The sequence below is a fragment of the Poecilia latipinna genome, unplaced genomic scaffold (genome assembly GCF_001443285.1).
Source record: "Poecilia latipinna isolate Pla-1442-1.1 unplaced genomic scaffold, P_latipinna-1.0 Scaffold152, whole genome shotgun sequence".
NCBI lineage: Eukaryota > Metazoa > Chordata > Actinopteri > Cyprinodontiformes > Poeciliidae > Poecilia > Poecilia latipinna.
In genome coordinates, this window is record NW_015112768.1 from 247999 (window position 1) to 272710 (window position 24712).

The 24712-nt window shown below is 37.9% G+C and overlaps 1 protein-coding gene across 4 annotated transcripts in view; it reads right to left on the bottom strand.

Moving 5' to 3' along the window:
* Positions 1-24712, bottom strand: part of LOC106945594 (transmembrane protein C15orf27-like) — a 52070-nt gene that overhangs the window by 17871 nt on the left and 9487 nt on the right. For 3 of the 4 annotated variants that reach the window (XM_015029381.1, XM_015029379.1, XM_015029380.1), the window contains exons 5-9: positions 17015-17206; positions 3219-3373; positions 2527-2600; positions 1565-1621; positions 851-989 (exon numbers count right to left, since the gene is read on the bottom strand). In XM_015029381.1, coding sequence (XP_014884867.1) covers positions 851-989; positions 1565-1621; positions 2527-2600; positions 3219-3373; positions 17015-17206 — 617 coding nt within the window. The remainder of the gene's footprint in view (positions 1-850; positions 990-1564; positions 1622-2526; positions 2601-3218; positions 3374-17014; positions 17207-24712) is intronic. The other variant, XM_015029382.1, reaches the window with a different exon arrangement.

A 24712-nucleotide genomic window follows, 5' to 3' on the forward strand; every position in this document is an offset into this window, starting at 1 on the left:
TTCAAAAGCAAGAGGGTATTTTCTTAACATTTCCCCTCATTGCAATGACGCCCCCACCCCCCAGACCCACCAACCTCGACAACTGCTGACTCCAGTCTCTTTCCTCTTGAGTCGTATAACCAACAGCAAACAAAAAAAAACTCAGCTTGAAATGAGCAGCAGGATATTCCAGTTTATTCCAGCTGCAGCTGTATGTTTAAAAGCATAGAATATGCTGCTGGCTCTGTTTCCCATTCGTAAATCTGCTTAAATTATGCATTCAAATAGTGACACCTAGATAATGACTTTATCTTCATTAAAACTTTAATACCTGGATTAAAGCTATTCAAATATTGACAGGCACGTTATTTACTTTATAGATACAAGAGAAACACTCAAAAAATGACAAAAAAAAAAAAAAACAAACAGATGAAATAAGAACTACAAATGTGACATGATCATGTTACCTGTTAGCCATCCCTGATAAACATGAACATTCAGGTGTGTTTTGTGCCCAGCTGTTCCTGTATGCAGTCAGAGACCCGCTGTAAGGGTGACCTCTGAACATGGATCGAACCAAGGCACATTAGCATAGCTGGGACAACAATTACATTCAATACATTTTCTCTGAATCTACTTAACCATACCCTTCAAATCAATCTGAGTCAGAGCAGAGAGGCAGCAATTTACTCTGAACGATGATCAATAGTTGTACGGCACTGAACTGCAAATAATTTGTATATCGATGGGAAGAACGGGGTTATTAGGAAAAACCAGTTAATTTTCTCTTGTGACCATTGTGACTTCAGAAATGATTTTTGTTTCTTTACAAGAGAAATCATTTTATGATTCGGTTTTATTTCTGCCTCACCGTCGATGATCCTCTTGAGCCTCCAAATGCGCAGGGTGATGATGAGGCTGATGGCGTCCCAGGGGCTGCTGGGCCCATTGGCCACTGTGGAGGCCACCATCGGGGCCAGAGAAAGCACAATGACAGCGCCATCAAACACCTGGGGATGTAAACACAGACATATTTACAATTATGAAAAAAATAAAAATAAAACAAAAGTTACTTCAGCGTTAAGCTGCATGAATAATTACAAGTCGAATGTGACAGCAATATCTGGTGTGTGTGTGTGCGTGTGTAAGGTAGCAGGGTGTCAGGAAAAGTTACACCCTGCTACCCTGATTTAGATCCTTATCTAAATCAATAGAATGATTTAGATAAGGATCCATTCAAAGTCCAGATATAAATCCCACTGAGAATATGTGCATTGTGACGGTGCTTGGGTTATTTTGGAAGGTACAATGGGTGTTACAGAGTATTTGATCTCTGTAGCCAGAGGACAAGCAGAGGAGTTTATAGAGAATTGGAGACCTCTGGTGAACTCTATCCAACATCAAGGAGCACAGTCCTTGTTTGTGTTTGTATAGCTTTTGGGGGGTTTTTTTGTTAGTTTTTGATAAAAAAAAAAAAAATAAAAAAAAAAAACTGGGTTGGTAAAATAAAATAAAACTGTTTTATAAAAAGGAAACACACCATGGTAATATATGGCAAAGTTTTTGCTGGTGAACCAGTACTGACCTCCACCTTGTTTTCGATGTAATCCCAGATCCCAAGCACTACAATTCTGAAGACAGTCTGACGGAGACAAAAAGACAAAGAGAAACTTTAAAATAGATAAGCCACAGGCAATGCTGGCATGTCTCAAAAGTCCTTTTCGTCTTCTCAGTCTTTTTGAGTTGGCATCACACCAAGCAACTTTTATCAGATTTTGCCTGCATTAATTTCTAAATTTATATTACCAAATGATATGGAATTATAGCTGAAAATCAAACTAGATAATATGTAAAGAAACTGGACTCGGTCAAAGAGGCTCGGTGAAATTGGGAGAAAAGAAAGCACAGAGGCCTTGACTCAGATGATGACACTTTCTGATGCTTCCTTAAGATAGAGACAAAACTAAAGCTGTAGCCAAATATACAAATCAGTGTTATTTGTCTGACTGATCATTTCCATCACAATTTTTTGTCTCCTTCTTTATTTTTCACTAGACAGTAGAAATTTAATTAAAACTCATGCAAGCTGGCTGACTTTGCAAAAATGACAGCTGTTTTCATGAACGAATAAAAATGAGACAAAAATATTGGAAGGTGATGAAATTAAATCAGATTTAGTTTTATTAATCTAAAATGACTGGACCTGTCGGACAAAATAGACGATAACATTCAGCGTCAGGATATCTGCAGAGAAAAACACTATCTGGAAATTATGAAAAATTATGACTTGATATTTTTTGTATTTTGTACACAATAAACATCCTGTTCAGACATTTTGTTTTAGATTCAACTGGGTTAAATTTCAGCATCCTGAGCCTTTTCTTTCTTCAGATAATAACTTGCTTGCATTGTTGATGGCAGGCCATCAAGCACTCTTAATGTTAAGCAAGTTTAACTATCTGAACACACAGGTTACTGCATATGGACAGTTTCTGCTGCAATCAAATAAGAAATAAGTTATTATTGTGATCCAGATGTGTGTCTTACCTCTGAAAAGAAAAGCGACAGGATGATAAGGCTGATCCAGTGGATGATGGTGGCAAATTGAAACGCATTGGAAACTGGAGGATGAGGAATCAGGAGAAAAATATTTTAGTTGTAAAGAAGCAATCCTATTTTGACACACAACTCATGCATCCCAGAAGAAGTTTAAAATAAACGGGGAAAAAAAATGCCTATTTATTATCTGAGAACTCATCTACTAACTTGCAGCACTGATCACACCTCACAGCCCACTACATTCTTCTTTTTGTCTTGCTGGAGTCGCAGTGGACTTAGACGAAATTACAATAGATTTAGAGAGACTGAAATCCAACAGTCTGTGCTTTAAGACTCTGGTCAGGCCTGGACGCTGGCCAGTAATCAATAGAGATATGCTGGCAGCCAGTGACAAGAGACTTTGTTCATTATCACCCCTCTGCATGAGTCTACATCACAATAATTCAACCATCCAGCTCTGCTGTGACAGACAGACTATAAACTTGAAATTGGAAATGTTAATTATGAAAATAAGGGCATTCTCTTTGCTTTCTCTTTGTTTTAAATAGTGCTTTCCAAAAGACGGATGTGCAGGAAACCAGAGGCTGAGTTAATAATGACAAATCGTGGTTAAAGTAGCAAATCTTCCCCATAGCGAGACAGAAATTTATAGAGCAAAACGGGACAAATCAAATTCTTACACTGTAAGAGTTTGGTGTCTATGAGCAACTCCAAAGACAGAAAAAGCACCACCAGAATAACGCAGGCCACAAGCACACAGTTGAAGCCAGCACTGAGCAGGCAGACCTGCCACAGAGCCACTCGACGCCCACAGCAAGGCTTCAGCCAGTTGGACCTACGAGAAATGGAAAGATGGGTGGTGGGCAAGTTAAAACTTTAAAAATATCACCAGCGTTTCACATTTTGTTTGAGCAATTTAAATACAAAACAGAGATTGTAAATCTGTCGGACACAGATTAAACATAAAATATTACACATTATCTTAAAAAAAAAAAAAAAAAAAAAAAAAAAGCAAGAACTACATATTTGCTCTTATAAGCATCCGCCCAAACCACCGACTTGACGTTTTAGGTGCTTTGCTTGAAGTTCCAGACATGACCAAAAGAGGGCGTCAGTTCCCAGTCATGAAAGGTGATGTTTGTTCAAATTCAGGCGAAGTTTGAGGTTGACAGTCAGAGCGAATGGTGGTCAGAGACCCCATTGACAGAGAGAGGGACAGTGAGGCTCTGTGAACCACTATTTTCACTATCAGCGCTGTGACCAGAATACCGATGGGCTTCTTTTTACGTGACGATGAAGGAAGTCCCTGTAGGGGATAACGCTGAGAAGGAAGAGTTTTCTGCTTCACACAAAACAGAAGACTGACTGCATTATACAGAAGAAGGAGAAACCGATATGTGAATTGTTTTTTTGTTTTTTTTTAAAGGGAACATGCTTTCCGATTATTATTATTAGACACATTTTAAAAACTGAAAACTGACCAGGTTATTTTGTGATCACCGGGTGCTGATAGATATGGTAATTATGCAAACATTAAATTACTAAAGTGTCTGAATCCTGTTCTGAAATAGTAGATTGTTTCCACTGACTCGTACATATCAGCTACAAGGGCCGACAGCCGGAGCCGAGAAAAACAATGCCTCTTTTCCAGCTTTCCAGCTGGAATGGAAAGTTGGCTCTGCCCACTACCTTTCCCATCTCCCCATGGTCTGGCATGGATGAGGCAGAGTTTGGCAGAGCGTTTCCCTCCTCTGATCATGTCTTCATTCCTTGGCATGGTGCTAATATGAGCTGCAATGGTGGCAAAATGGCTGCAGCCTCAGAAATGATTTTACACCACACATGGAGGAATGTGAACATTTCACTCAGTATAACAGTATGACTATCAAAGCGCTTCGTTTAATCCAGAAAGCAACGCTTAAAGACGTCTCGGATCCTTCGAGTAATAATTTAAGTTCCAAGACTTAAGTTTTGCTGCAGGGTTTAAATTGACTGGAATTAAATAAATTAATCCATTAAAAAAAGATTTTTACTCTTTTTACAATAAAATATACAGTAATAGTCAAAAGTAAGAGGTAGTTGAAGACTCGGTATTTTTTCTAAAGTAGCATAAAGACAGTGTTTTGTTTGCAACCACTTAACACAATTGTAAAGTGCTCAACTTTGACTTTAGCACATCCAACATTTATTGTAGCTGTTTTGTAAAATCTCTTTTTTATTTTATAATAAAGAAACTATTCAAAAATACCAGTTTGCAAAAGCAGGCATTTCCATAAGTTATGGTTCAGTCAAATTTCACCATCTGATTGAAAGCCCATCCTGGTCTTTGCCTTTTATCAAGTTATTTAATGCTTCATAGCACCGCTGGAAGGCAGGAAAAGGCTACAACTATAAAACTCTGGAGGAAGAGGAAGTGATAAAAATGAAATACGGTCCTCACAGAACTTTATAAAGGTTAAAGTCTCCTCCAGCTTTGATAGATCCATTGATCACTTTGAAGTATAGCAAGTAGCAACAGACAACCTAAAGAAGGGCTGTGGTATAGATCTATTTCCTGGGTTATTTTACAGAGCCTGTTTATAAATCAACAGAACCATCACCACTGTGCACTGAGGCCATGGGTGAAAGATTTTTAGTTCTTTTTTTTTCTTACTGTCTTTGATTTAATCTTGAGGTTTTTCGCTTTTATTTATGGGATAGACTTTAAAATGATGATTATTATTTGAAGTCACTCCTGCCTGGGCTGCTAGCTAGCATTTTGATCCTAAAAAATGCTTTTATTCAAATAATTGTTAGTATTACCCACGGACTTCCCAGCATTTAATAAGGCTCTGAATAAATTTAAGTGTCCACTTTTAGGCCAGTTTTTCACCAAAGCATCACTAATATTGTTTTGTGAAGACAAATTTGTTTTTCGGCTTTTCTTAGTTTCTCTTTGTACAAAACTTTTGTGGCAGAATTTGCATGAAACAAAACAGTTTTTTGTTTTCCAGAATGATGAGCTATTTGTTCTGACTGTAGGTGCATGATATATATGAATATGAGTGAGTTTTATCTTAAATACCTGCAGGATGTTTTGTGTACATGTGGACAAACGACATTCAGCGTTACAACACAAAACTAATCACAGCAAAACACTTTTTCTGAACTGATCTCATTGTAGTAGAAATGTTGCCATTGTCTTGTACTCAAAGGCTGTTTTGTTTTGTCTTCAATGGGCAATTACCTGAGGAGTTTTAAACATGGTGACAGCAACTGTTAGAAGAGGTAAAAGAGATGAACAAAACATTGTTTTTTGCAATAAACGATTGAGAAATTTAACACCGGCGAGGAAGACAAATTTATACTCCAACATGCGGCCAATTAAAATGATGTAAATTTGGATTTTCGTTGGTTAGTTTGGAATAACATTTAGGTTTAGTTAAGTTAGTCTAGCTGGTTCTGTGTTTTGTGTTTATCATCCTCTCTGATCCTTCTGTAGCTTGTGAAATATCATCATCAGTTAACACTTACGACAGCAGCATGACTTTTTAGTGTTGCACAGCTTTTCTATCAGCTGTTTTCATCATCTGACAACCGTAAAATAGAAAAAAATATCATCCATTTGGCTGTGGTATGGCTTTTTTCCTCAGGACTTGAGATATGCTGGGATGTTGAGTATATGAGTTCAGATAATAAGCTGTACAAGAACAACTGTTTCTTTGATTTTGATCTCTTTTTAAAAAGACAGAATAAACATTACACCATTTTACAGTCACACTTTTTTCAACACCATATTACAAAAATATTTGCTTGTCTAACTTCACACTTGTGACCTAAAAAACTTTCTACAAGGTTTAGGAGTGTGTTCCTGGGAATATGTGACTTCTTCCAGAAGTGCATTTGTAAGGTCAGACGCTGATGTTGGATTTAAAGCCTAAATCCTAGTTTTCATTCCATTTAATCTTGAATCTAATTTTGAGATGAAGGCACAACTCTCTGTCGGCCAATCAAGTTCTTCCACAGCTTAACTTGTTCATCCATGTCTTTGTAGACCTTCACTTTCTGCACTGGTTTATCTGAACAAGTTGCTAAATTCATGTTTTAGCAAATCTCCCATCTTTACCAAACATTACACTTGAAATATTGCATATGGGCTCCTTGTATTCTGCTGGCAACTGCCAAACCCATACTCCAATGTTCAGATTGACTCATCCATTAGAGTAATTGACAGAAATGTGTGATTCATCAGTCCAGATAACACAACTACACTGCTTTAGTGTCCAGTGGCAGAGTGTTTACACCACTGCATTTGATGCTATCCATGTAAGGCTTGGGTTGCCCATAAAAAAGCCATTCCACAAAGCTGTCTACAAGCTGTTACTAAGCTAACCTGAAGGCCACATGAAGTTTGTAGCTATTAATTTTGCAAAAAGTTGGCAACCTGCATACACTGCACTTTAAAATTCACCAACCACACTAAGGGATTTACGTGATTTATCACTTTCTGGTTGAATTGCAGTTGCACGTGTCACCAATCGCTTCCACTTCATTAAAACTCCAATAACAGTTCACTGTGGAACATTGGGTAGCAAGGAAATTATGACTGTCGGCTTCCTATCATTTTACCTTGCTGGAATTCATTTAGCAGTTCTGAAGCGACCTGTTCTTCAACAAATGTTTGTAGAATCAGTCTGAACGAAGAGGTGCTGAATTTCATATGTGGCTAAGAAACTGACTGGAGCACATGTATATCATCATTTGGTTTGATGAGCAAAAATCATTGGGAATTTACTGTATAAAGACTTATAAAACACTGACATGATTTCTATCCTCATTTTCAGAACATTTCGCTGTTTTGTCCCTCAGACTGTGAAAATTTGTAATGTATGAATCTTGCCAGGTACAGAAAAGCCCCCAAAACACAAACTGATGTGTGACCATCTGACTAAAACCAAATTAAAGTCGACCATGACCAGGACATATGTTCCATCAGATTACATTGCTTCAGATTAAACCAATCAAAGGTTCACTGTGAGCTGTTCCTTGTATCTGTATTTATCATACACATATGAATCCATTTTATAATCTATGTCTGTGTACCTAACTGACACTGATATATTTCCAGACATTCACAGCAAGCACTGATCCGAATACACTTACAACAGAAGGCGGTATCTGATGTTTTTGGAATTTGAATTGAGTAAATTTAGTGTGAATTTTAAAGGGTGACTAAATAAAAAGAATGTGCAGGAAAAAAAAAACATACTCTTAATAAAATAAACTTGCAATATATAACTGAATAGTAAAGATTTTGTCTGAGGCTGGCAGAAAGCAGAATCGTTTAAAACATGAGCAGTTTGTCTCTCTACTAGATGGGCCTGCAGCAGTCCCTGTGGCAGAGGACTTGAGAAGATAACAGGAAGGCAGGTCAGAGTCTGAGAGAGGTTCTGCACTCTAATTAAATCAGAACAAATTGGCTCAGCCAGGTGAGAGCCCTATGACAGAGCATTATTCTGAAAAGGAGGATTTTAGCATTCTTGTTTTTTTATTTTTGAATAAAATAATGCATGCAGTATGTTAAAAGAAATCAGCTGCATGTTTTGCAACAGTTTTTTTTTTTGTTTTTTACTGGCTATTCACCTCATTTCTTCATATTTTCATGTAGAAGTTTCACTAAATACATGTAGATGCAAAACACACCCATTAAGTCATGTTGATGGGAGCAAATTAAACCTACATTTTGCAACACAGTGTCATTATCCTCTCAGTTAGGATTCTAAACACAATTTAAAACTTTGGTTGTTTAGAATAAATATCTACCCACGTATCAGGACTACCTTAAGAGAAACAAGGATGAATCCTACCTTCTGTGACATCCTGGACCTATTTTTGTGAAGGTGGTGGGACAGCAGATTGTTTATTTAGTTGTTGTTTTTTTTTTATTTATTTTTTTTATGCCACCAGATTGTTATGATTTGCTTTTTAATTTGATTTAATTTAATTTCTAAATTACCTTTATTTTGTTGCGCAATCTGAGTAACAAACAGCTTTTTTCCATGAGAATGCAATGTTTCTTACTCTGAATGTACATAAATATGGGTGGACTTTACTCCATGCATTCCTATAATTAAATATGGACAGTCTTTGAGGTGAAATGCTATTTGCTTGGTAGAGCTATTTTAGGAGTAGGTCTCTTCTTGTGTCTATATTCAGAATTAACGACGAATAAATGTAGTTTTGCATACATTCAGTGCCCGTAAAATAGCTGTGAATATGCCCGACAGTGCATTGAAATACAACACAATTCATAATTCATATTAATTAATCATGCAGGCTGTAAATACTGAAAACGTCACAGTGTGAGTAATGTTCAAAACATTGCGCCACAGAGCCAAATTCTTCACAAAATGATGCATTGTTATTTCCGAAATACAAGTTTGGACCTTTGGCACAAAAGCTGGTAGGTGGTACACGATAGGAGGACTTGTTTTTTCCTGTTGCTTACTACAAATTTAGATAAACCATCTGGTGTTGGTGCCTAACCATGGACTCCTTGCACATTTGGACCAGTCATACCAACAACATATGCTTCTGTCTCAGCGTCTGGCAGCCACACACCCATCACTGGGATGGGATGTGACATCACTTCGCTGCTCAGGTGTTAACTTGTGATTTCAATCAAAGGCACAAGGTGGTTTAATGAGCCAATATGGCAACTTGAAAAGAAAATTAATCAAAATTACATAGTGAATATTTTGTTTATCCAAATCCCCTGTTTTCAGACCGTCTTGCTGATCATATCACTTATTGCACATTTTGAGTACGACCACAGGTTTGGTTGAGACTTACAGTTGATTTACAGAGTTTTCCATTCGACCTGAGAACTTCAGATATTTCGCAAAGGAGAATGAGCAAAATGTCTTGTCTGTTTATCTGCAACACTCGTAGAGACAAAACCCAAAAGATTTAAATCTGTAACAGCGTCAAATGTTGGTTCTGTAAAGTACTGACTAATCAGGACTGCCTAGAGTGGTAAAGCTGAGATGCTTTGAACGTGTGAAGAGGAAGACACTGGATATATTGGACAATAAATATTAATAATGAAACTCCCAACAAAAAGAGGGGGGGGGGGACAAAGACCACATTATTTATACCTCCCAGCCTCTACTGTGTGCTCGAAAACAAAGCATGTGTTGCAAAAGTTTCATCATCTATACACACACCGCTGGGGTTCATTTGTAAACTAAGCAAGAAGTCATTTAAATAGCTGGTTCCATAAACAAAAAGGCCCCAGATTGCTTCACATAACAGATCCCAATAAAGTATCCAACAACAAAAAATACAGAAGAACTAACCAAAACAAACACTCATGAACGCTCCAGTTCAGATAAAAGCTATTTGGATGCAAAATGTCTTCAGCTGCTTGTTGAAACCTCCACAGTCCAACTGGCACAAAAATAAAGACGGTGCATATCAAAGTCTGGAGGCTACTGTTTGGAAAGACTGGTATCCTGAAACAGCTGTGGCAGCCAATAAAAGGTTCTGATGAGATTACCTCCAACAATGAGATGAGTTGATGCTACATCAATCAAGAACATAAGAGAGTAAGTATCACTTTAAAGCTGTGAAGGTTAAGGCCAAGATTTTGATAGCAGTGGTGCAAATTCTGTGTAACAACTGAAGTTCCAGTTTCAAGACACAAATGCAGGTTTGTGTAAACTGTGGTTCCTGAGACAAAATTTATATGTAGGGGAAAATGCAAAAACAAGTAAGACAAGGATTGTTGTTTTTTTGTCTTCTGTTAATCACCTGGAACCAGGCGTTAGCATAGTTCAAGCAGCTCACATTCACAGATGCGGACAGGTATGTTGAGGTCTTAAGGGTTAATGGATGTAGTAATGGAGAACATGTTGAAGGCTGTTGAGCATAAGGGGGCAGGAATCTCGAAGGGCGACGCCTAATGGGAGCAGGTCAGAGAGGTATATCTGTGAAAACCAAAACCAAAAAACCCTTTACCAGACGAGCGATGGAAAATTAAAGAGAGAAAAAAAGAACGGAGTAAAAAACAGAAGCAGCTTGATGACTAAGGGGTGTGTGGGCGGACATGAAAGTGCTGAACACAAGCCCACGCCACCTTGGTCCTTCCAGGGTTTTTGCTAGACAGGAAGATGGATGGGCCCAACTCTAATAATAACTACACTCCACTTACCATGGTGCCAAAACTGCTAACACTGCAGCTGCCCCCTGATGCTACCTAAAACAACCACCTCCCACAATGTCGCCCACTTTGCTCCTGATGGGAACATTCTGTTTGGCAACACAGCGGTCGTGTGCTGGAAATCTCCAAACCATCAACTCTTTTACCCGCTAAATTAAGTAAATCTGAACGACACAGGTTACTTTCTTGGATCTAGCGTTGTGTGGTGCTGACAAGTCCGTACAACTGAATACAAGTCAGCGTGAGTCTGGGTAGAAGAGAGTGGAGTGGGGTGGAAATTAAACGGTACTTGCTTAAAGAAGCCAGGACAGAATATAACAGAATATAAGTAGAAGCGTACATACGGAGACAATCTGACAAAAAAATTAAAAAATACAAAATACAAAACACACAAAGAGGTGGTGAAAAAAAAGCTTTTTTTAAAATATGCAGAGGCATCAGTAAGGGAGTACCATTGTTCCTAATGAGGTGTGACAGCCCAGTATAAACTGGAATATGAAGTGAACCATGATTACAGAGGATTAGATAACAACCACTACGCAGCGCAGTTAGAAAGCTTTTCAGGCCTGGCCTTGTTTTCTCCCTCTCTTTCTCTGTGTGTAAATCCTCTGAGTGCCGCATTTCTGCTCACGCATAAAAATATACACGTGTGGAGGAGAGACGGGGGGAGCGCGAGAAAAACGGGTTGTATATAAGTGACTCCTCTGCCACTACAAGGAGCGAGGGCAGCGAATACACTGGAGATAGCCGTAAGGTCAGCTCCGCCTTCGCAGCGTTTCAGGCCATGATATGCAAACATGCCTGACAGAAGGTGCTTCATCACACAGCAGCAGCTTGAAGTCCTTTCTCTTGATTAATCCTCCCTGCTTGCTCCCTTCTTATAAACCACGATGCCAATTATGCAAAAAAAAACAAAAAAAAACTGCTGCAGATCCTCTTTATGTTACTATTTAGGGACTAAGCACTAAAACTGAATGGTTTCACAACTTTAAAATAACCGACACAGTTTCTAAAATAAACTAAAAAGAAAAAACACGTCAGTTAAATCTGCATTTATTTTTATTTATTTTTTTTTTTTTTATTGGCATATACCTTTTCTTCAGAGTGGTTAAATGAGAAAGCTTGCTGACAGCAACTTATTCCCAAACTACCACTGAAAATAACTCCCACCTGTCACCCAATGAGCCATCACTGAGTTGATGAAACACCTGTACTGCGTTTGTGACACTCACTTTCAGAGCTATCATCATGCCTAGCCATTCACCATGCTAGCCTTTCTTGTGATGCTTCTGCCTCTGCCTCATGGAGCCAATGAGCCAGTTAACGCTGACTGGAAGAAGTGGGTGAGTTTGCGTATGTTCAGAGGTGGGGGCAGATGGATGCCAGCAGTGGGGCAAATCCACTTTCCCAGGTGGAGTCAGCAGAACATTCCTCATCTGTATAAATGTTCATTTTCATTTTCTGTGAATTGCAAACCAACTGCTGCTGTCGTTCTTCCTTTCAGCTTTCCTTCATCGCTCTGCTAGTCTATATATATATATATATATATATATATATTAAAAAAGGGTTCATTTCCTCTACCCCATTTCCCCAAAGGTGAGTTTAGCAATCCTTCACCCTGGGAGATGGACTCCAGCTTCCTCCTATTAGCATTCTGAAAGTGAGCGCAGATATCGGCATGGCGGCTCGCGCACATCGCTCTAACATTTAACTCGGGTGACACAAAAGCAATCAGTCAAAGGGGATACATGAACAGTTTCTTTATTTCTGTGCTTGATAGCATAAATGCAGATCTCTGGAGTTTCAAACGACTTAAAAACTCTGACATGATTACATCCAGTTAAGAAAGGAGTAAAGCATGTCCATTCTCCAGTAAACTTGTAATTTTAAAAATGTACAAATTGTTCAGCAGGAAATCCGAATTTTATTGAATGTTTAACTTACTCCAGTAAATAAATGCAAAAAGATACACAGAATGATGTATTTCAAGCAGTTTCGTAGGGCTATGTGTCAGTTTGTCTATGAGGATGTGCGTACGGTGTGGTGGAAGAGCATTTGTTTCCTGGTGTAATAATTATGTTATTGCTTTTTAGGAGCGTTTGTGTGTTTCAGATAATCAAATAAAATTACCAGGCACAGTTGTCTAATGGTGTTTTCTTCCACTAAGGGGGGAAAAAAACATGAAAAAGGAATTACCTTTTTGTTCAATTACAGTGACTAATTTTAGTTTAAAGTTTTTTGAAAAAGTTGTGTTTAATTTCAGCAGCAACATTCACTTACAGTAACTGTAGAATCAAGAAATCAACTCTGAAAACATGAAGAAGGCTAAAAGATTTCAAAAGCTTCATGCTCTAACGTAAAGACATTTAACAACGTTTAGGAAACAGCTTCACTGACATCTTTCTGTCTGCAAAGGGTTACAAGTCATTTTTAAGGCTCTGGGACTTCAGCAAAACACTTTGTGAGCCATTACCTACAAACACAGGAAAAAAATGGAACAGTGGTGATCGTTTGCAGGAATGGCCGACATACCTGAACTACTCCAAGTGCGTAGCCTCAAATAACACACAAGCTCATAAAAAAAAAACCAAAAAAAAAAAAAACAGAACAACACAACGCTCAGTTCAGATCTCACGATTCAACAATAAGGAAGAGAAATATTGCAAGGTGAAGAAATATGAACACAGAGGCGCATCTCACAAAACACATCAAGTGTCTTTTTATCTATTTTAATAAAATCATCACTTAAAAACTGCACTAAGTCTGAATGAAATTAAAATCCGGCTGATTATCATAAACAAATGGCAAAAAAAAAAAATAGTGGCAAAAACTGCATGTGTATTTCTGAGTCTTTAATCCACTCAAATTCTCATTTGGTTCTTGTTTTTAAAAAGCACTGAAGTTGCAGTTTGCGTGACTATTCCACCCTGGAAAAAAAGTACGGTTAAAATAAATCCCCAAAAATATCATGCCATTAATGCCCATGATGAGGGATGAGTGCATGTAAAATTTCTTCCTGGCACTGAAAATGGAATTTCATTAAAGCTTAAAGAAAGTATGATTACGGTTATAACTCCTACTGGCATTTTATTTTTTTATGGGCAAATATTTTAGGCTAACGACTTTGATATGAAAGCATCCGCATTACATTGCACACACTTTGATTAAATTGAGCTCAATGATAAAATAACTCTAGCCCCTGTCCGTTAAGAGCGTCTATCTGCCTGCAGACCATTAAACAAAAACAAAACAGACTCAATCTTCAGCCTTTAGCTTATTTTTCACAAACCGGTGGTCTTGCTTTAGCATCACTGTACCACAAAAATCACATCTTTAACAAACACTGACACATCTGTGTCAGCACAAAGAGCAATGGAAATTCATGCTACTACTGATCCTGATATAGAACAAGATTTAACTGGGCTGTACGAGGTGTGATACCAGCATACTGTGACAGTCTGCACTACCTGCTGTTGATGGTGCGTCTGTGAAATCCATCTGTTCCTGGCTAGGTCTGGCTAACTGAAGGGAACCAATGGAGTGAAGCCTGATTTGGTGTCAAATGGAGTCTTTGAATGTGTGTGCTGAATCCTGTGCTATAGCGTATGGAGTGTATGAGCATCTCAGAGGAAGCTTACACTAAGGTTTGACTCATATTTAATGGATAATGAATAGATTGTGCATGTGAAGGGAGAAAAAAACTACCCAACGTTGCAAATTAAAAATGAAAGACTGCTGTGTCGTGATCTGACATCAATTTGCTAAACTGACCAAAGACTCAAAATATTATTTTCAGATTTAGGAATGACAAGTGATTCTGTCTCAGGTCATTGTTGAATTATTTACCATTTCTCAAAGACGTGACCATTAGAAACTGTTCTTCTGCTGTAGATAGATTTGTTTTAGTCCTGGCACTTCCTCAGACACCTAATTGTGCAAGGAGAGAATAGGTGGTTTTAAAACTAAACCTAAAATGCAACTTTATTGCAGCAGCAAAATCTGTTAAATTTTTACAAATTCAGAGAAAGATTATATGACCATTTATTTATGTACAATCTCTCTGGACTATCCAGAGTCATGACTTCCTCTCCTTTTCATGGAGCTGTTCAGCATGATGCTGGTCGGGAACCTGTGACATAAATGCAAGGTTGATTTTGTGTTTGTTGGAATATTCTGGCTTATCATGAAGCCCATGGTAACCAAATTTAATTTAGTGTCAGAAGCTGTCATATTGTTATTTAAAATGTCCTGCAAAAGTCACAAAGGTTTGTAGAAGAAAGCTAAGCCTAAAGTGTCATAGAGATTTAAAACGTTTTCTATGATGGATTTGCATTTTCCGCGCAGAACTGTTGGGGTGTTTTATAGTCTGATTTCCTGGTTGATATGCAAAGTAAAAGTGTTTTTCATGAATTGTTGAGCATACCGCCCTAACAGTTGGGATGTGCAGTACACAAGAGCATATATGGCTCATGTGTACTACGGCTGTTCAAGTGAAGTTAAAAGAAATTCTGCCAACATTTGCAAAACATATGGTCAGCTGAAATTGCCAGCATACGTTCCTGGTTATATCTAGTCTGCTGACATGATCAATCAATAATGCTCATCCACTTCATGACCCCGACCAGCCAACTTCTTTAAAATTTCTGCAAAGGCCAACACAAGCTGAGCACTGCTGTCTCGCCAGGTTTCTTCAGAGCCCTGCTGACGATGAAGAGATCAGTAACATTTGCTTTGCATCAGTCAGGTTCTGTACTGGGACATTAAAAGATAGCCTCTTCTTCAACAAAGTGTGTGTGTGTGTGTCTGAGTAGGACAGGTTGGAGATGACTGGCATGCCACTCCTGTCGTTTGCCTAAAAGTCTGATGTTTGAGTCATTGTAACTGCCTTAAGGAATGATGACAGGCTCTGAACGCTACTTGAGCTCAGTAAGCTGTTTCACTGTAATTAATAGAACCTGTCATGTAGGAAAATGCTGCCTTTTTAACCCACCACATGCAAGAGAAATTAATCAAACACATTTGTCTTCATTAAATTAATACACTAGATTTGTTTACAGACTTATGAATGTTTAATGCTGGATAGTATTTTTGGAAAATGTCGCCAACCTTCAGGGACCCTGGAATTGTTCTGCATTCTATAAGGAAGAGTTTCTTAAACCATGTATAGCATCTAATACCAGGTATTTAACTACCAGGATAAAAGTACTAACTAAAAAAACATAAAAGCAATTAACCAAAACTGAACCCAGAGCTCATGACGATGTGCTGGGGCGAAAGAATTTGCAGCTTTGTGGCGTAGGGGTTGTGCTTAAAATAGTAAACCATGCAGACAGCTAAAGAAGATGTGCTTGTCATAGAAAAAGCTGCTTTTTAGTTATTTTCATACACTAAGAACACAAAGAACACCAAATGTTTACTAGTCTCACTGGTCTGAAAAATAGTAAACCAGAGTTCACATTGTAAAAACAAATGAACTAAAGGAGAATCTGAAGGTTGAGAAATTAACTCTTCTAAAGCTCTATGACAATGGCTTTTAGTGCATGTGGGTCTTATTTAAGTTAAAATTTGAAGCATAGTTTACAGCCGCTTACAGAGTCTTGCAAAAGTATTCATCCCTCTGAACACATTCACATCTCTTTCAGCTTAAAATGTTAACTTTGATATATTTCATCCCGATTTTATATGATAGACTAACGCAAATATACTTCACAGTTGAAAAGAGAGCAAAACAAGGAACTTTTTTATTTTTATTAATAAAAATCTTAATAGTTAATTTAGTTTCCCAGAGCAAATACTTGTTGCAGTCACAGCATCACGTCTTTTGGTTCACGCCTCCATGTTTGCTTTTCATACACACCTTTTAGGTTTTTGCCCATTCTTCTTTGAGAAATAGTTCAAATTCAGTCAGAATAGCTGGAAAGCGTCATATAAGTCTTGCCGCAAATTCTCAATACATTTTAGGCTTGGACTTTGACTCTGCCATTCTAAGAAGTTAATATACTTTGATCTAAGCTGCTTTATTTTACTTTGACAGGACGGCTGAGATTGTTGCTCTGCTAACGAGTTAAATCTAAACAGGTGTTTTGAAGCCTTTAACAAGTGTTTCTACAGGATTTTGCCATTTTTGCTCTTGCATGTAAGGTTGATTTTCTAAAAATGTTGGAAAAAGTTAAAATGAGCAAATTACTATATTAAATACCACGCCTTTATGTAACCTGTCTGCGGCCAAATGCGTCCAGAGTCCTGAATGCCTCCCGCATGTTGCCAGTGACTTACCCTTCCCTGATTTCATCTTCGTCTGCGTTGGAGAGCAGCTGCGAGCCGGCCAGTGAGAGGTCCAGAGCTGCGAGGGGCAGATCTCTGTAGCCAAAGCTCACCAGCTGGACCGGAGGAGCCAGGCGCTGGTTCTCATCCTCCACCGGCTGGGAGATGATCTCCAAGTCTGACAGACCTTCCTGCTCCACTTCTCTAGTTATATGCCAAACCCAGCAACAGATGGGCCGAACATGTACACACAGGCAGACATAAGACAGAAAAAAGATTTAGAAAACGAAGATTTATTTTAGAAACATGTACAAATATGTCAAATCGGTAACGTCGGTTTTTGGACCTGGCAGATGGGGAAATTCAAATTAAAACATGTGGCTGACTGAAAATGAAATTGCAAACTTAAGACCTTAATTTTGGGGATTTTATTTAGTGGTTTAGCATGTTATTAAAAACCAGCTTAAAACAGCTAAAATGGAAGAGTAAGAGGACATGAACCGTCAAGATCATTTTAGTCCTGCACATTTACAAACTTATCTTTTGTTAATGAAACAAATTTAAGTTAACTGGAAATCAAAACAGGCTGAGAAAGCTGTTGAACTTTCATATCAGGAAAATGTTAGAATCTTTTTCATCAGTATTTTAACTACTGGGGTTATTACTGTTATGATTTTTCTGTGTTTGTTTGTTTGTTCTGGATCTCGCAAAACATAAAGTAATGCTTAAGCTATTTTACTGTACTGTATGTCAGGTTTTGTTTAAAAAAATAGTTTAATAACTAATGATGAGGGGGGAAAAAACAATAAAAATGTAAGCAAATGTTAAAAGAAATAGATAATTTAGAAGGAAATGTTAAAATGTTATTATTATTCACATTTGCCATAATTACGTAAGAGCTACGAACAATTTATCAGCAGAATGCAAATGTCTCCATGAGCAAATGTACACCCTTGTAAGGCTGTTCTTCAAGCAAGATGTGTAGACACATCACCACTGTCTAGTTGTAGCGAAGCAGCATGTACCCCGGCGTGCCCACAAGTCCCAGTTGAGTAAAAGCTGGGCCATCTCAGTAGAGCGTGGAGGTGGAAATAAATGCTGAGTGCAGCTGCAGACTGACTGTGTGTGCCCTGTGGTGGGTATTTTTAGACCAGAGCAGATGCTGGTGTATCATGCCTGCTGTGACGTCATTGCCTCTCCCTTTGTCAGCTGAGTGAATCCCCACTCTCCTTCAAATGTCAAAGGGAGTCTAGAAAAAGGTGGGTCTGGAGGGGAAACGAGAGTAAGGGAGGGAGGGAAGGACAGGAGGGGGTTACACAACACAAAAGAGGGTGGAAACCAAGAAGAGACACCAGGAAAGGACATAAGGATGGAGACGAGAAAAGAAAGACTCAAATGGATTAATGGAAAGAGCTTAAAGTAAGACAGAAAACTTCCACGGTAAACGGAGCTGGAGATGGTAAGAGATGGCTGCCACAACATGGGCTGCAAAATAAAAACGCTTAACCTAAAATCAAACCAAACACAACTAGTGACAGTAAAGTGTATGAAAGAAAGCTAATGGTGTGTTTTTCGAAATGATGCATAAAGATACACCTTTTATACAGAGTCACTTCAGCACAGCGCGACGTAACACACCCATAGCAACCACACATTTTTATGGGATTTATTGGATTTTCTTTTCCTGGTAGTTCAATTGCAAGTAGTCCACTGTTTTGGCGTGGAAGGAAAATGACACGCGATTTTTCAAATAAAAGTTTTAAAATTAAATTATGAAAATATTTTTCTAAGCTATTTATGAACTTGGTGCTTACTGAAAGCAACTGGTTGAACCAGAGAGAAGAGAGCTGAAAACAAATATATGAAAACTGATTAACGCAATGTGTAAATTCACTTCAAACCTATATGTTATTTTGTGTTGTCTATTGCATAAAAATTCCAATACTTTGGTGAATATCCTCAATAATTTGGCAATATTCACATTTGTGAATGTCACCAAATTATTTCTCAAAGTGAAAGCAAAATATGAACAGAAAAAGCAATAAATGCACAAATGTACACATTTAAATTCCTGCTGGAAGTGAATTGGAAGACTGCATTGTTAGTTTAAACTTATATAACATTTTTTAAAGCCTAACTGAGACAAATAAATGTACAACTTTCATCTAATTTTTTAACACCCTTCAGAAATGATTTATTCTTGTTGGCAAGTAACTGCATTTATCAGGTTCAGCATTTAATGTAATTTTGTTTTAGCAACACAATTTAATTGTTTTTATATTTTATGCACACTTTTACTTGACTTTACTGGTGATTTGTTATTGTCCTTTAGTTTGTACATCACTTTGGTCAACTTAGGTTGGTTTGGTTTATTAATTTCCTACTTTAAGAAGCAAGCAGCTCTTACAAAAATGTCGTGACATGTCCTGTGAAATTCCAGGTTTCGAATGTGTATAAAAGTACAGAAATGACTTTTCTTTATCCGATTTGAAAAATAACATGTAGCATTAACACGATTTAAAAGAAAGAAATGGGGTTAACCTATCTGAGAGTGGTTTATCACTGCCTGACGTAAAACAGAATTGCTTTTTTCACTTTCAAAAAACTGTTATTGTATTTCAGTCTCAAGAGTTGCAGCTCTCATTTCAAGTTTGACAGGGATATTTCCCTTGGCAAGAAGGGCCCAACACTTTCTGAAGATTCATATCTTCTATATATTCAAAACATAAGACACCAGAGGCTGAGATGCTGTTGACTCATAGACAGAAACACAATATGCATTACATGTCTGAGGCTAATAAAACCAGTTTTTAAGCTCCAGGCTCTTTCTCTCTTTTTGAAAAAGTACATATGCATGCAATTGTAACAGTGAGCTTGAGATGAGCCAGCAAGAAGATTATGTTTAGCTTCACAAAGACAAGAGAGCATCTGATTGTCTGTGCAGCATCATCAATACCAATTTAATTCTGAAAAAGGTGACACTCTGTAGTAGCCAACAAGCAAAGGGAATGCAATGTAGTCCTTTGTTTTCCACTACAATTCATTTACTGTAAGTGACAACGAACAAGCACAGTGTTGTTTTCTGGAAATGTCGGCATCTCGCAAAAACAAGATTCTGCAGAGAAGAATTGATCCGCTAAGACTGTGGATATGCGATGTTCTGCTACAGTGTGTAGGCCTGAAAGATGTTGTTTTCTCCACACCTCTCCTACAAGCAACATCTCATCCATACCACCTCGCATTCACAGCACAGCAGCAGGCTTTGGCTCGATTCCCAAGCAATCAGAAGCGCGCACATAACTGTTCATGACAGACACAAGCTGTCCTGCGCTCACCAGCGCGCAGCTTGCAGCGATGCGGACGTACTTCTCTGCCTGGCTGACAGTCAAGATGTCAGGAGAAAGCGCTGACCTTGGCATTGGGTTTGTAAAATATTCAGGGATTTTTTTTGGATCTTAAGTAATGAAATTATCAGTGCATCTTAGCTATCGTTCATTCAGTTATTTAGATTAGAGTGTGTTCATATTTTCTAACTTAAATAAGTGAAGTAATTTGTTTCTTTACGTTTATCTTCCATTATAGTGCAACAAAAAGACTTAAAAAAACTATTAAAAAGCAGAAGGTAAAGTTGCAACAAAAAGTTGCATCGATTTAACAACCTCTTGCAAGAAGGCATTACAGGCCCTGAACAAAACTTCAGTCTACATTATTGAAATTTAATGACCAACATCAAGTGAGTCAAAATTGAGAAGTGAAAAGAAAACAAAAATTTTTTTCTCATATACGCTGTAATCAAAATATGAAAAGTGTAGCATTAACTTTGATTAGCACTGAAAATAATGCAGCACAACTAATTGTTTTCAGAAGTCAATATAGACGAACTGTGTCAAATTTAAAAAAAACAGGGTTAGGTAAAACACATGATGGAAGAAGTGGAGGTGGTTGAGGAGCAACAACCGGATTTGAATATATGGTGGTGGCAGTATCATGCTGAGGAAGTTTTTTTTCTTCAACGGGGATTAGAAACTCGTCAGACAAAATGGGAGTCCAGGTGTAGATTTCAAAATGGGTCAAAAATTCACCTTAGCATATGGCCAGAGTTACAACAGAACGGTTTAATCTAAATTATGTATATACATGTTAAATCACATTGAGACTTTTTGGCAAATTCTTAATATAGATGTTATTTATACAAGTATACAGAGCTTTGATTGAATAAAGACATCCATCAATTCTAATATTTTAATTTGTAAAAGAATAAATAAATAAATAAAATAAGGTGTCTTTTTCTTCCTAATTGACAGCTATGTTGCACTTTGTTATCATGAATCAAATCAAATTTCAAGTCATAACATGACAAACTGTTAAACAGTTCCAGGACCCTAAATCATTTTAAAATGTACTGCTAATATTATTAACAAACCTGAGAAACAAAGACTCTTACTCTTGTCTGTCTGCACTCGGTACCTTTTAAACAAATACTGACCTTAGTTGGCGTTTTTATGTAACAAAAATGGGCGATGGGAAAATTCTGAATGATTAATTCTAGAAGGGAACGAAAAAAGCTTCAACTGCAGAAGAGCAGCCACAGGACAGAGGTGATATTCAGGGGAGTAGGTTGCCCTAAGGGCAGCAGATAAAATTAAATGGTGGACTGTCATGTTGTGGGTCAGGTAGGAAAGGTTATTACGTGCCAAAATATGCTTAGGGGATTTTACTGGCCATAAGAGAAGGTCATGGAAGTAACTGGGGGGCTGGAGCACCGAAGCATGTTCTCTCTCTGAATGTTAGCAACCCTGCCTTCTTTCTACATAACTCACAAGAGACCAAGGGAACAAGAATAAGCTTTGTTGTTTGCTTAAAACTTTAGCTTTATTCACTGCACTGCAGAACTTCATTGAGTTTTAAAGCTAATGGCTAGCCAGGACAGAACCAAGACAAAAGTGATTCGTCTCAAAATGACTTGAGTCCCAGAAATGCTATCACAGATAATGTGAGCAGCATTTTATGGTCCTTTAGAGCTCTGTCCTGTTTGTATTAAATGCTCTATTACAATTCTTGGAGTGTAGTGATGGCCTTCCCAAATCCACAGAGATGAACACAAAATTTACAGAGTAAAAAAAAAAGAATATTTCACAGCACTCAGCGATATGTTCGGCGCCACACATTTCCAGTGGGAAGGTCGTTGCTACGAACTGTAGACCAACATGACTCTCTCAGAAAATAACCATGAGATTCTATCTAAATAGCCAACTAATTTAAACTATGTTTTATGTGTGGAAGATTCATAAGACACATTTTGCATGAGCTGCTGTGAAGTGTTTGAAACTAGAGATGTTTTAAGTTGAACTAGCAGGGAAAAGTTAATGGTCAGACTCTCATTATCAATGCAAGACGTAGGTGAAAAATTAATGCAGCACTGGATGTAAAAACATCTTGTTGCACTGCAGAAGCTTATCGAAACAATAATGAAGCAAATATGTACTATAATCAAAGCTAAGGGTGGACAAATATAACTTCAGTGTGTGACCTTTTTTTTTTTTTTTTTTTTTTTTTTTCTGCTTTTTTTTTGAGGGGGCAAAAAGTGTATTTTGCAAAAAGGACTGGTCAAAGTTTCAGTATAGATGTAATCTAAGATATGGATGCAAATTTGTGTGTGAAATGCTTAAAATAAATCTAGCAAAATTTAACTTTTGTCAAGCGACTTAAGGTTAATTAAATATGGGTAAATTGAAAAATGGTTTGAATTACTATTTCAACGTAAAGCTTATATCAACAAACTTAATCTCCTGACTGCTTGTTACTTCCTTTCTAAACGTCTAACAGGATCTTTGTCAGGATTTCCTCTGACAACAGGAACCATCTTAAACATCTCGGTCGACTTAACAGACCACAGGCAGGCGTGAGACAATGAGAATGTTTCAGGGCAGTTTTTGAAGATCAAAAGCTCACATCAAACCTGGTCAGAGTACGAAGAACAAAGCAGATGTCCCTTGCTCCCACCAGGTGCAGAGGAAAAAATTTAGAGAAGCTGGACACCACCGGGCATAACAGATTTACCTCAGAGGAGTCAGAGACAACCAACAGCTCGCTGCGTTTTACTTGTATCCAATAGGAAGACGCCATGCCTCCGTCAGAAGCCTGGCTCTAGCTCTGGCACTGAGGCACGCTCCTTCTCTCACCTCTAATCAAGTGTAAGTTATGTCTGTAATTCCCGCTAAGCATGGTCATGGATTTGAACAGTCTGTGTTTAACATAGTTAATGTTGTAGCATCTGTCACTTTAACAGAATTTAGGAAGCGCCTCAGGTTATTCACTAGAAAAGCCAATTCTGTTTCCAGAGAAACTTCCATTACTTCTTGCCAGCAGATATTAATGAAGTCTGCCAAGCACAGTAGCTCATTAACAATATAACAGATTAACCTGTGATGAATTGGCAAACTGCACAATAGACTGTTCTGGCCCTGGAGTGACCAGTGTCTTATCTAACCTTTACAGATAGAAGCGGCAGAAGACACAGGAGACCCAGAGAGCCCCGTGGTGCAGGGCGAAGACGGAGCGGAAAGGTCCGCAGACCTTTTTGCACAGCCTCAGTGTCAGATAATGCCAAATAATTACACAGTATTTCAATATCCTGAGATTTGAATCCTCCAAGACGAAACAACTGAAAAGACGGACTACTCATGCTTTTTTTTTTTTTTTTGCATTTTGACATACAGAGCATCACAAAGTTATAAAATATGAAACACAACTTTTAAAAAAACATGAATTTAGGCCTTATAGTGTCACAACAATGGACAACTTGTGCTAGATTAATTATAAAATAGCAAAAGGGAAAAAAAGAATGAAAATCATAAAGAAAACTGTCAACTTAACATTGAATGGATACAAACAGCTGAAGAACCTGTAGTTCAGCTGACATTATATCTTATTACTACTGATAAAGTGCATCTTAAATGTTTATTTCTGTTTGTTTTGACCATTACGGCTCACAGGGAATGAAAATTCAGATTCTCCAAAAACTGTGAATATTACTTAAGATCATTATAAAACATTTTTAAATAAGGGATATTATGTTATATTATGTGGGAAACTGCTGATTTGACAGATGTCTAGCACACATTCATAGCCTAGACCAGTGGTTCCCAAACTTTTTCTTCTGCGCGCCCCCCATAGATTACAAATGGCTGTGGGGGGGGGGAGGGGAGTCAACTATTTTGGGGGCAAAATGAATGTACGTAGCTGAAAATAGACACCAACATCGGTAGCCAACATTAGCTAGTTATCTTTTAGCTAACATTACCTGCATCCAACAGCTTTACTCAACTCAGTCGGTTAGTTTGGAGAGGAAAAACTGAGAAAAGTTCTTTGCGTTTTGCTGGTTTGCTGCCGTGATTCTAACACAAACCTGCATAGCTCCGCACAGCAGTAGCAGGTCTCCTTCACAGGTGTAAACCCAGCGCGAGCATCGTAGCGCTCATGTTGCGTTTAAAGGCGGCTCGGAAAAACAGGTTACAACATGTTAACAACGGATTAAACAGTTTTAACTGCTGATAAAAGTGACAGAGGACACAAATATGGGAAGTGTGGAAGCCTCTACTGTATCAAATTGACATAGGAATAACAGAGAGTTGGCCATTCTAAGGTAAAAACCCAGCGCATACAGTGTTCATGTTTTGTTTTTTTGTTTTTTGTTTTTTTTTTATCCAG